This window comes from Saccopteryx leptura, chromosome 3 (assembly GCF_036850995.1).
Source record: "Saccopteryx leptura isolate mSacLep1 chromosome 3, mSacLep1_pri_phased_curated, whole genome shotgun sequence".
Classification (NCBI taxonomy): domain Eukaryota; kingdom Metazoa; phylum Chordata; class Mammalia; order Chiroptera; family Emballonuridae; genus Saccopteryx; species Saccopteryx leptura.
The window spans coordinates 80878440-80890057 of NC_089505.1; the positions used below are offsets into that span (position 1 = coordinate 80878440).

Consider the following 11618-nt stretch of genomic DNA (forward strand, 5'->3'; position numbering starts at 1 on the left):
AGAGGATATGGAGACCGTTCCGTGCGAAGGATTGGCACAGGAGAGCGGGACCGGGGTGAAAAGTGGGGAATTGGGTTAGTGGGGCTCTTGGGGATGGAGCTGGAAAAGGAAATGGAGAGGACACGGACATCCGTGGAGATGGGGGAGGATTTGCAGCGCACCTGGTGGGGGATGAAGATTTAGACAGGCCCGGGAGGGCTGAGAAGGGACTGCTGTGTGGTCCTGGGGGAGAGGGCGTGGGGGGCGGACGCAACCTGACCTGGGGTTTGGGAAGAAGAGGAAGCAAGCGACCCTTGACAAACATTCCGAAGGGCCTGAGGCCTGAGATAAAAGACGCCATCAGGATGTAAAGAGGGGAAACAGACATGGATGGACGTTGGTAGGGAAGTGGCGGGAAGATGCTTTGTTAGGGGGAGTCGGGACTGAGACCAGGACCCAGGGAGAAAGGCAGGTTGGGACCTAGGTATGCTCCCAGTTGGAGGCGTCCCGCAGTAGCTTGGCACCTGAGCGATCTGGCCTGGAGTCAGCATTTGTTTTGTGCGGGGAGGTAGGTCAATGGTGCAGAGAGGAGTAGCCGTTAGAAAGGGGCGCACTTTCCCCAAGAAGTGGCTATGTTCACTTCTCTCCCTTCCTCCTTCCCCTGCCGCTCCCAGTTGCCTGCTCCAGATGCTGCTGCTGCCCCCGCGGCCACCCCACCCTCGGTCCTCCTCTCCGGAGGCCATGGACCCACCGCCTCCGAAGACGCCCCCTTTCCCTAAGACGGAAGGCCCTTCCTCGACTCCTTCCTCGGTGGCTGGGCCCCGACCCCCGCGGCTGGGTCGCCATCTGCTCATCGACGCCAACGGGGTCCCTTACACGTATACGGTGCAGCTGGAAGAGGAGCCTGGCGGCCCCCCACAGCGCGAGTCCCCTCCCGGAGAGCCCGGCCCTCGCAAGGGCTACAGCTGTCCGGAGTGCGCCCGGGTCTTTGCCAGCTCCCTGCGGCTGCAGAGTCACCGCGTGTCTCACTCGGACCTCAAGCCCTTCACCTGCAGCGCCTGCGGCAAGGCCTTCAAGCGCTCCAGCCACCTGTCGCGGCACCGGGCCACGCACCGCGCCCGCGCCGGCCCGCCACACAACTGCCCGTTCTGCCCGCGCCGCTTCCAGGACGCCGCGGAGCTGGCGCAGCACGTGCGTCTCCACTAAATCCAGACGTGGCTTTGGGCCTCGGCGTCTGACCCGCAACAGCGGCACAACCACACACAGTTCCCTGGCTCTGCTGAGGCTGGCTGCCTTACCCTGGGCCTCAGTTTCACTCTCCCAAAGGGAGACACGTCATTCCTTCATTCATCTCCTCCCTTCCTCCCTCATTGTGTGATGTAGACCAAATTGTTGTCCCTCCCTGGGCCTGGGAGCCAGCTGCCACTGGGTTCTAGCCCAGTGGTGCTGTGCAAGCCTCTGCCAGTGACTTAAGCTCTCTGAGCCCTTGTTTTCTGCTCCGAAGTGGTGAACGGTTGTGCGCGTGGAAGATTTGACAAAAGAGCACAGGCACGGCTCCTTTCTGTAGCTCCTCCCCCTTCCACCCGTTCTCCTCACCTTTTACTCAATAAACATTCCGCACTTCGCTTCAGGGCTTTTATTTGCCTACCGGACGCGGGGGTTGGGGAGTGGGGTCGGGGTCGTGGGTGGAGACCGGCTTGTAAGCACCTGGGAACCTTTATGTCGGTGTGTGTTTCTGGCCGGATCCATTTCCCGAAGGCCCATGCACCCCTCCCCCCTTTTCCTCGTTTGAACCCTCTTCTTCATCCCCCGGCCCACAGTCCCCTTACCGGCGCCGCCAGCTCCTGGGGGACCCGCAGAAGTTCCTGTTCTGCTAGGACCTGCCACCACGGAAATAGCCCGCAGCCGTTCCAGAGTTGCCCGGACCCGAGAGGTGCTGCACCGGGTACGGGGGCCGGGAGGTGGCGGGCGGGCGCGGGGCGGAGTGGGGCGGGGCCGGGCGAGCGTAGACCTGCGCGCGAGGCGGGGCGCTCAGCGGGCTCCCGGCGAACGCTGCTTACAACTCGGCGCGGGAGGACCCCGGGAGAGCTAGGACCTAGAAAGATCTGGGGTGGATGGGCGTGCATTGGAGAGCCTGGAGGTAGCCGGCCAGGGGCGGGCAGAGGTGTGCAGGGAGGTGCTCAGCGCGGCGTGACACGGGGCCCCAAGGTGGCAGCCCCTATTAGAAGGCTTCGATGTGTCTAGAGTGGGTAGACATGCTACAGGGTGGAGGAGGGTGTATGGTCAGAGGCAGCAGAGAAGAGATGGAGATGCTTGGAGGTCTATTGGATGGGGTGACCAGAGTAGAGGGGCACCCTGTGTGGCTTCAGGGTGGGGTGGGAGGGGTCCCAGAGAGAGAAACAGCGAGGTCCAGGTTGTCCCTGCGGGTAGGAGAGGTTTCTCAAAGAGACAGACTGTATGTAGGAGTCTTACAGAGGGTCACAGAGACCAGGGCCCAGAGGACTGGAGGAGAGATGGAGGATGCAGAAAGTTCTGGGCAGGGTCCACAGAAAGGAGAGAATGTAGTCGTGGGACCGAACTTCCCTCCTCCGTGTAATCTGCCCCTCTCTCCTTCCTACTCACCAGGCCTCTGCCACCCTCCGGATGCTGGTGCTGCCGACCCCCTGCCCCCAACCCCCACAGCTGCCCTCCACTGAGGCCATGGAGGACCTGCCCCCTCGGACCAGCCGGTCTCCAGAACCCGGACCTTCCTCCTCCACAGGATCTCCCCAGACCTCATCCCCTCCGCGGCCCAACCACTACCTGCTCATTGACACCCAGGGCGTCCCTTACACGGTGCTGGTGGACAAGGAGGAGACTCAGAGGCCGTCTGGGGCTGCTGGAGCTTCGGCTCAGAAAAAGTGCTACAGCTGCCCCGTGTGCTCCCGGGTTTTTGAGTACATGTCTTACCTGCAGCGACACAGCGTCACCCACTCCGAGGTGAAGCCCTTTGAATGTGACACCTGCGGCAAGGCATTCAAACGGGCCAGCCATTTGGCGCGACACCACTCCATTCACCAGGCTGGCGGTGGTCGGCCACATGGCTGCCCGCTCTGCCCTCGCCGATTTCGTGAGGCTGGCGAGCTGGCCCAGCACAGCCGGGTTCACTCCGGGGAGCGCCCGTTTCAGTGCCGGCACTGCCCACGACGATTTATGGAGCAGAACACACTGCAGAAGCACACCCGGTGGAAGCATCCGTGACCTGCGTTGCGGGTACCCTGTGGCATCATCCGATCTGGGGGATCTTGGGCTCCTGTCGCCTTCAGACACCCAGAGGGCACCCAAAGCTGGGTTGTGGGACCCTGGACACAAACACAGACCGAGCCCTGCGAATGGAGGGGCTCAGGAGTCATGTGTGGGCCCTGTGCTTTGGAGACAAGATGGGAACAAGAACTCACATTCAGTGTGGAGTCCTTTAGTCTCAGTGACATGTTATTCTAGGCTGAGCCCTGAATGGAGGGTATGTGAGAGACCCACTGGGTGTGGAAGTTCTCTGGCTTGCAAATGTGGTTGGGGGGCCTTCAGGAACCTGCACCATCTTCCTGAGGCCTCCATGCTGATGTGGGGGCAGGGCCTCCAGGCCTGCATCCCCCCCTCCCCAGCCAGGGACTGAGAATAGACACCCAATAAACCTGTTTTCCACTTGGAGCACTGGAGGCTTCTTTTTGGGGACAGCTGCTTGGGCCCGCTGCTACTTATTGGGGAGACTTGGCAAATGCCTGGCCCAGTGGGCCTTGGCTTGCCTGGCTGGGGAAGGCACTAGTCCTTGCTTGGCTTCTCAGGGTCTGTGTCATCTAGGTGGAGTGTTTTTTAACTTATTTTAAAATCTCGGTCCAGCCTGACCAGGTGGTGGCACAGTGGATAGAGTGTGGGCCTGGGACCTTGGGGACCTAGGTTCAAAACCCTTGGGTCGCTGGCTTGATCGTGCTGTTGCTGGCTTGAGCCCAAAGGTCGCTGGCTTGAAGCCCAAGGTCACTGGCTTGAGCAAGGGGTCACTGGCTCGGCTGAAGCCCCCCTGGTCAAGGCATGTATGAGAAAGCAATCGATGAACAACTAGAATGGCACAACTACCCTGTTTCCCTGAAAATAAGACAGTGTCATATTAACGCTAGGTCTTATTTTCAGGGGAGGCCTTATATTTCTAAGCTTCAAAAAAATTGCACTAGGTCTTATTTTTGGGGGATGTCTTATTTTCAGGGAAAACAGGTTATGAATTGATGCTTCTCATCTCTTTCCCTTCCTGTCTGTCTGTCTCTATCTCTAAAGACAAACAAAACATCCACGGTCTATTGTAAGGAACACATTTTATATGGCAGTCCAGTGTAAGGACATAACCAATTCAAGTGAAATAAGGAGTCCCCTCTGCTGTGTGTAGGTCACTGATGAATTTTTTCGCCTTTTTTTTTTTTTTGTGTGTGTGTGTGTGTGTGGTAACAGAGACAGAGTCAGTGAGAGATAGGGACAGATAGACAGGAAGGAAGATGAGAAACATCAATTCTTCCTTGCGGCTCCTTAGTTGTTCATTGATTGCTTTCTCATATGTGCCTTGGGGGGGGGGGGGGCTACAGCAGACCGTGTGATCCTTTGCTGGAGCCAGCGACCTTTGCTCAAGCTGGTGAGCCTTGCCCAAGGCAGATGACCCCGTGCTCAAGCTGGCAACCTCGGGGTCTTGAACCTGGGTACCACTGCCTGATCAGGCTCGTCTACTATTTTTTAATGGCTGAGGCCATCCTACTCTTTTGAATTCTCTGCCCATGAACCCGTAAGTGTCAGAAACACGATCTAGGGCAGGTAGGTGCCTTTCCATGGACGTTTTGACAGATGCTGCTGCCATCTATGTGTAATGAGAAGCAGGTAGGAGTGTGGCCGCCTTCTGGTCGCAGACACCTAGATTTCCCCTCTGCAGGTTTCAAGTGGTGCTCTCAAGAGGGCTGTCACAAACCCCTGGGCCTGGAGGCTCCTAGTGAATGGGGGAATGAACCCCTGCCTCCCTCGCGACTTTTCCTTGCTGGTTGTTGGTTCTGTGCTGGGTGGGCACCGTGCAGGGAGGGCTTTATTGCTTCTTTCGACCTTATTTTGGGTGGAAGAACAAACGAGCAGTCAGTCTGGCTCGGCTCCCCAGAGAGGAAGAGGGAGCCTCCAGCTGTCTGACCTCCAGTGGCACTAAACGTGGCTGGATCTTGAGCCCTAATTCTGGCCAGGCGCTGGGCTAGGCATTCTGTCTGCGTGTGTCACGTCCTTGCATGCTCCCCACTTTACAGATGAGTCCACTGAGGAAGGGGAGAAGCAGCGGCCAGGACCGGCTGGGATCGAGGTCTGACGGTGCCAAAGCTGCACCTTAAATATGAACACGGGCTTGAATGTGCCCAAGCCAACCAGTCCTTAACTAGTCACTAGGACCCTCTTTTTGGGGAGGGATAACCGATTCCCTGAGGATCCCGGGACACCGTGAGCCCAAGGGACCGTGCTTTCAGTTTCCTGGCTGTCCCCTTCATTCTGCCGCCTCTCCCGGACCCGACTCCGTGTGCGGCCACCCACCCACCCGATGAGCCCCCCGGAGCCACCGGCTCTCCAGGAATTGGGAATTTCGTGACGTTCCCTGCCCGGTCCTCGCCGAGAGCAGGGGCGAGGGGCGGGGGCGGAGGGCTGCAAGGGACTATCGCGCAAGTGCGGCCTCGGCCTCAGCCGCAGTACGCGGCGGGACTCACTTGGGGCCGGGGCTACCGGAGGGGTTCGCCGACCAGCGGAACGGGAGAGCGTCCCTCCCCGCCTCGCCCCGCCGCGCCCGCCGGCCGCGCCCGCCGGTGGGTGGGCGCTCTCCTCCGCTCCCCGCGACACTTTGCAGACGCTCCCCGGCGCCGGGCATGGGCGCCGCCGCCGCTGCCGCGGTCGGTTCCCGGGCCGGATTTCGCGCGTGGGTGGGTGAGCGAGCGCGGGGCCTCCCCGTGCCTGTCTAACCCCGGGCATCTGCGGGTGGTGAAGGGTGGCCGCGTGGTCCCCTGCGGCTTGGCGCAAACCCCGCTGAAACCCCTTGCCACCTTCGCTTCCCCTCCCACCCGCGGGACAAAGGGCGGGGGCGGAGGGCGCATCCCCACGCGTGTGACCTTCCTCCGCAGTGCGCACGCGCCCAGCCTTCCTACCACGGGAGAGAGCGGTCAGGCTCTCTCACACGAGTGCGGGGGAGTCGCGTGGGTTGCCCTAGATGGGGGAGGCGCCCGCCGCGCGTGGGCTGGACCCCCATTCCCATGCTTGGAAGTTGGGGCAGTTTTCCCCACGCACCTCTCGCATCTTTTGGCCCCGCGATAATCGGTTCTGGCCAGGATGTCCCTTCTGTGGACCTCACGGGAACGGTGTTCCTTTTTGCCCGAGCTCCCGTGTAGCAGCTCGGGAGTTTGGACCCCGTGGTGTCTTCCCTCAGTCCTGAGGGTTACAGGAACCCCCTCCATCAGACCCAAGAATCCTGGCCCTCAACACGTCCCCCATCAGCCCTGAGGACTCGGGCCCTACCTCCTGGGACGACCCCGGATGCCCATGTGTGGTTGCTTTTTCTGCCCAGTGCCTCTGAGGCGCTCAGCTGCTTGGGTCCGCGGGACGTAGCGCCATGAATGACCGAACCAGCAGGAGGCGGACACGTGAGGAGGCTGGGCCCCTGCTCCCCCTCCCTTAGTCCCACCACAGCTCTGCCCACCCTTGCTGTTCTCTCCCAGCCCCCACCTCCAGGGTTGCGGGCTGTTTCCAGGGGTGCGGAGACTTCCCTGGGCTGACGACCCCCCGCCACCCCCTTCTCTCTTTAGTGAAGAGGGATGATGAGGCCTTCGAGATCTCTCTCCCCTTCGAGGACGCACCGCAGATACACCCACAGCTCTTTTACAGCCTGAGCCCCTCTCAGGGAAACTTCGAGGGTGAGTGAGCTCGGGGGTGGAGGGGTACTGGGGGTATGGAGGCACCTGAGTCACCTGTGGTGCAGGGCCCTTGAGGCCTGGAGTGTGACCGGGATCTGGGATACCCCCCACCCTGCTCCCCTAGAGCCTCCTGAGGCTGCGTCCCCAACTGTGGCCCTGATGAATGGAGTCCGGGCCCAGCTGCACATGGCCCTGGAGAGGAACTCCTGGCTGCAGAAGCGCATCGAGGACCTGGAGGAGGAGCGAGACTTCCTGCGCTGTCAGCTGGACAAGTTCATCTCTTCTGCGCGCATGGACGCTGGTGAGGGCTCTCCAGGGCCAATCCTCTTGCTCCTGAGCCTTGGCAACCTGCTGTGACCATTTTTTTTAATCTATCATCTATCTATCTATCTATCTATCTATCTATCTATCTATCTATCTATCTATCTATCTATCAATCATCTATCTAATTTTCCCAAAGTTACAAACAGGGGAGGCAGTCAGACAGACTCACGCATGTGTCAGGGATCCACCGGGCATACCCATCAGGGTGGGGCGATGCTCCTTTGCAATTGGAGCCATTCTAGCGTCTCAGGTGGAGGCTATGGAGCTGTCCTCAGTGCCCTGGCCAACTTTGCTCCAGTGGAGACTTGGCTGCGGGAGGGGAAGAGATAGAGAGAAAGGAGAGGGGGAAGGGTGGAGAAGCAGATGGAGCTTCTCCTCTGTGCCCTGGCCAGGAATCAAACCTGGGACTTCCCCACGCTGGGTCGACACTCTACTGCTTAGCCAACCGGCCAGGGCCACCAAACCCTTTTTACTTTCAGTCATGTTTTGGTCGCCCGGGGGGAGCTGGCATCTTTACCTTCCTGCTTAGTCCCAGGGCATCTCTGGGACCCCCCAAGCCCAGCCTTTCTGCTTCCTCTGATCGGCAGGACCCTGTGCCCCATCCCTTCCCCCAGATTGTCAGGCCTTTGACAAATCTTGATCCGTGTTGTGGAGAACTCCACCTGTAGGCTCCTTCTCTTGGTGCTCAGAAACTGATAGGCTCTTTCAAACTCCCACATTCCACTCTGTGAATTCCGTCAAAAACGTGGGCAAGGGACTGCTTTTTTCTCCAAGATGGATATTATTGGGGACCCTAGGGTCCATAACCACCTCTAGCCTGGGTTGCTGGAACCTTCTGCTGTCTCTCCACAAGGATGGGAACATCCCAAGATGGTTGAGCCCAGGGGTCTTTGGACTTTCTCAGGGGGAACCCCAACATCGGACCTTCCCTTCTTCTAGGTCACCAAAGGAGGGTCGCACACCAGATGAGTTTTATAGGAAATTTACTTATGCACCTGCAAACGGATAGGCTGAGTCTAACATGGTGTCAGCATTGAGGGTTGGGGGATTTCAGCTTTCATAGGGTTAGTGAACAAGGCTTAGTCAGGTTAGGTTTGGCATGAGATTTTGGGGTGCGGTGAGAGGGGATGTGCTCAATTGGGCAGTTGGGTGAAGGGATCGCTTACTGAGGAAGTTGTCCCAGGGGAGGGGAAGCTGGATATCAGTCAGGTTTGCTTAAGTGGCGAGTTGCAGAACAGCCATGGGGCTGGATTACGTGAAGTGTAACCTGGTTTAGTAGAGGTTCTTTGGAAGGGGGCCCTGGACCTGAGCCTAACACCTTCTGGGGGACCCTGTGTAGAACCTGAGCGGTCCCTCATCCAGGAGGAAGCAGGTGCCTGCCATTCCCAGCCTGTCCCCCACCCCAACATGGCCCTGCCTGCCTCTAGCATGTCCAGAATTTAGTTTCCAGTAGGTTCTACCAGGTCTCCAGAAAAATCTTCCTCTGCTCCAGGAAGTCCACAGTCACAAAGTTTCCTGAGGTCCCTAGTCCAGTGTTGGCCGTCCCCTAGACCTATTGCCACCAGGTTTAGGAATTACTGTATAGTTGGGTATCTTCACTCAAGCCACACCTGTGGACTTCCACCCTGAAATCCCCGCTGATGGTACTGTATTCAACCATTTAGGTAGGGATCTCGGCATTTCTACAACACACTCCCTGTCCCTCCTGGGGACCGCGTGATGTGTCATACACCTCTACTTTGCAGACAGGCCTCTTCCCTGTCCCCGCAGTTCATGTGCATGCATGTCTCTCTCCCCACCTCTCTCCAGAGGACCACTGCCGGGGGAAGCCTGGGCTCAGGCGGACTGAGGGTGACGGCCGGGGAGGGGCCACAGGCGAGGCCTCGGACCCTGAGTCGGCTGCCTCCTCGCTCAGCGGAGCATCTGAAGAGAGCAGCAGTATTATGGAGAGGAAAAGGCAGAAGCAGAAGGGAGGCACCGGCCGGAGGCGCTTTGGGAAGCCCAAGACCCGGGAGAGGCAGCGGGGTGAGTCGGAGGGGGCGGAGGGCACAGTGGGAGGGGCCTTGACTCCTCCCCACCTGGAACAGACCGGGACCTATGTGTGGTTGCCAGCCTCCACTTGTGGTCCTGGTTTAGTTTTTACATTTTGGTCCACCCTCCCCAGCCCCCCCTCCCCCCCAGTAACGGGGTGATGGCTCAGGCCTGCTGGGAACCCACCTACCCCTCTGACCCACGGCTGAGTTGCTTTTTCCTCCTCAGTCTGACCTGGGGCTTTCCTCCGATCTTCCCCTCCTCCAAATTCTCTCTCCTGATACCACCTCCTCTGTTTTCATCTGTTTTTTTTCTTCCTCTCTCCTTCTGTTCTGGCTCTTCCCGTGTTGGGCTCCTGGCTCCTATCTTCCTGGTCTCCGTTCCTTTGCTCTGTGTGGGTCCCTGACCCGGGCCGTCTGTTGTCCTGTTTCTGTCCCACTTCTGCCCCATCTGCCCTCCCCCATGTGGATCTGTCTACAGACTCTACACCCATGTCCAGCTACCTTCCATCTCTCTCTCTCTCTCTCTGCCTTCCCACACCCCGCGTGCGCCATGTCAGCCTTTCAATGTCCCCTTCTTTTTTTTCCCCTCAGTTTTTTTTTAAATTTATTCATTTTAGAGAGGAGAGGGAGAGAGAGAGAGAGAAAGGGGGGGGGGGGAGGAGCTGGAAGCATCAACTCCCATATGTGCCTTGACCAGGCAAGCCCAGGGTTTCGAACCGGCGACCTCAGCATTTCCAGGTCCACGCTTTATCCACTGCGCCACCACAGGTCAGGCATTCAATGTCCCCTTCTTGGACCTGCAGTGAAAGATGCAGATGGGGTCCTCTGCCGCTACAAGAAGATCCTGGGCACCTTCCAGAAGCTTAAGAGCATGTCGCGGGCTTTCGAGCACCACCGAGTGGACCGTAACACCGTGGCGCTGACCACGCCCATCGCGGAGCTACTCATCGTGGCTCCAGAGAAGCTGGCGGAGGTGGGCGAGTTCGACCCGTCCAAGGAGCGTCTGCTGGAGTACTCGCGCCGCTGCTTCCTGGCCCTGGACGACGAGACCCTGAAGAAGGTGCAGGCCCTCAAGAAGAGCAAGCTGCTCTTGCCCATCACCTACCGCTTCAAGCGGTGATCCCGCTCCACCTGGTCCAGGGCGACTCCTCTTCCACCCGCCTCCCGGCACGGGGCTGCCCGCGTGCGTGCACCTGAGTGGAGCGCCCCTCGCCAGGGCCTGGGCAGCGTGCTGCTTCTGCGTGTGCTGCTTTTCCCTCTCTTCTCCCGCAGACCCCCTCCCCCCCCACCTCCCAGGGACCCCATTCCCGGGTCCCTTGTATATAGATCCGCCCTATTTGCATCCACATTCCCAGCATCCTGTCCCATTCCCAGGATGGGGGAATCTCACTTAGCCGGGTTTCCCAGGGGACCTTGGTTCGCCTTTCTCTATAAACACTAGCACCCCTCCTGCCCTCACTGGGTCCTTCCTCCTGGGAAGAGGGTGGGGTTGTGTGGGCGGGGGACGGACGACGACGACGGGACACTGTACATACCCGGTCTCCGCCCCCCCCCCAACCCGTATTCCGGACCTCCCCCAAGTCCACTGAGACAAGAGAATGAATTATTCAAAAATTTAAAAGAAAAAGATGTTAAAATTTGGAATAAACGAGGCCTCATTCTCTTCCTGTAGGGGGAATGGCCGTTGCCACGGAGACATGGACGGGACCTTGCGGGGGGTGGGTGCTCCAAGAAGCAAGCGGTCAGGCGGGAAGCAGGGAGGTTGGGGAGACGGTGTAATTAGCCCACCACCGGGGCGGGCAGCGGTGGGAGGAGGAGGAGCAGCAGTTGTGCCCCGGGAACTCGCAGGACCAGAGATCCGGAAAAGATGCGTGAACACGACCCCGCTGGACTGTTTGGACTCGAGGCGCGGCGGCAGGAAACGGGACCCAATGACCTCCAGGCGAAGGCGGCCACCGAGAGAAACAGAGCGTTTCTAGAAGGGAAGCTTCGTCTGACCGCCAGGGGGCGCTAATGCCAGATTCTCTGCCTCCTGGAAGCTTCCTCAATGTTGCCGGGAGGAGGAAAGCGGCAAGCTCCTGCGGTTGCTACAGCAACTAGGCGAGGGTGGCCTAGTAGCTGAACCGTCCGGAATTCAGAACTTTCGCGCAAGGGAAAGCCCTGCGCACGCGCACGGGGGACGCGAACATGTTTCCCCACCCCCTCCCTGGGTAGTAAGAAACCTCGCCTCAGACCCACATCTGCGCAGGCGCAAAGGGCCTTCTCGCTCCTTTTACGCTTTCCACCCTGCGCAGGCGCACAAAACCGCGCTGCCAACCTCCGCAGCAACAGCAGCAGCAAC

General features: G+C 59.3%; 3 protein-coding genes across 16 annotated transcripts in view; all 3 read left to right on the forward strand.

The window, feature by feature from the left end:
• The window catches only part of ZNF580 (zinc finger protein 580), a 20282-nt gene extending 18678 nt beyond the window's left edge, over positions 1 to 1604 (forward strand). For 2 of the 5 annotated variants that reach the window (XM_066374552.1, XM_066374553.1), the window contains exon 2: positions 654 to 1604. In XM_066374552.1, coding sequence (XP_066230649.1) covers positions 667 to 1185 — 519 coding nt within the window. In that variant the 5' untranslated portion in view covers positions 654 to 666 and the 3' untranslated portion in view covers positions 1186 to 1604. Of the gene's footprint in view, positions 75 to 250; positions 548 to 653 lie in introns of those variants that run through there. The other 3 variants (XM_066374554.1, XM_066374555.1, XM_066374556.1) reach the window with 3 other exon arrangements.
• Positions 1605 to 1751: 147 nt separating this feature from the next.
• ZNF581 (zinc finger protein 581) lies at positions 1752 to 3655 on the forward strand. Of its 3 annotated transcripts, none has more exons than XM_066374559.1 (2): positions 1752 to 1924; positions 2605 to 3655. In XM_066374559.1, the coding sequence occupies exon 2, from the start codon at positions 2623 to 2625 to the stop codon at positions 3217 to 3219; it is 597 nt and encodes a 198-aa protein (XP_066230656.1). In that variant the 5' UTR covers positions 1752 to 1924; positions 2605 to 2622; the 3' UTR covers positions 3220 to 3655. The 3 variants fall into 3 exon arrangements, with proteins under 3 accessions (XP_066230656.1, XP_066230655.1, XP_066230654.1); XM_066374558.1 differs by having other exon boundaries at positions 1752 to 1912; XM_066374557.1 differs by lacking the exon at positions 1752 to 1924 and adding an exon at positions 1995 to 2119.
• Positions 3656 to 5804: 2149 nt separating this feature from the next.
• Positions 5805 to 10812, forward strand: CCDC106 (coiled-coil domain containing 106). 8 transcript variants are annotated; one of them, XM_066374572.1, is made up of 6 exons: positions 5805 to 5936; positions 6575 to 6650; positions 6813 to 6920; positions 7045 to 7221; positions 9054 to 9269; positions 10081 to 10812. In XM_066374572.1, the coding sequence occupies exons 2-6, from the start codon at positions 6620 to 6622 to the stop codon at positions 10395 to 10397; spliced, it is 849 nt and encodes a 282-aa protein (XP_066230669.1). In that variant the 5' UTR covers positions 5805 to 5936; positions 6575 to 6619; the 3' UTR covers positions 10398 to 10812. The 8 variants fall into 8 exon arrangements, with proteins under 8 accessions (XP_066230669.1, XP_066230671.1, XP_066230668.1 ...); XM_066374574.1 differs by having other exon boundaries at positions 5805 to 5822; XM_066374571.1 differs by having other exon boundaries at positions 5819 to 5936; positions 6468 to 6650.
• The last annotated feature ends 806 nt before the right edge of the window (positions 10813 to 11618 follow it).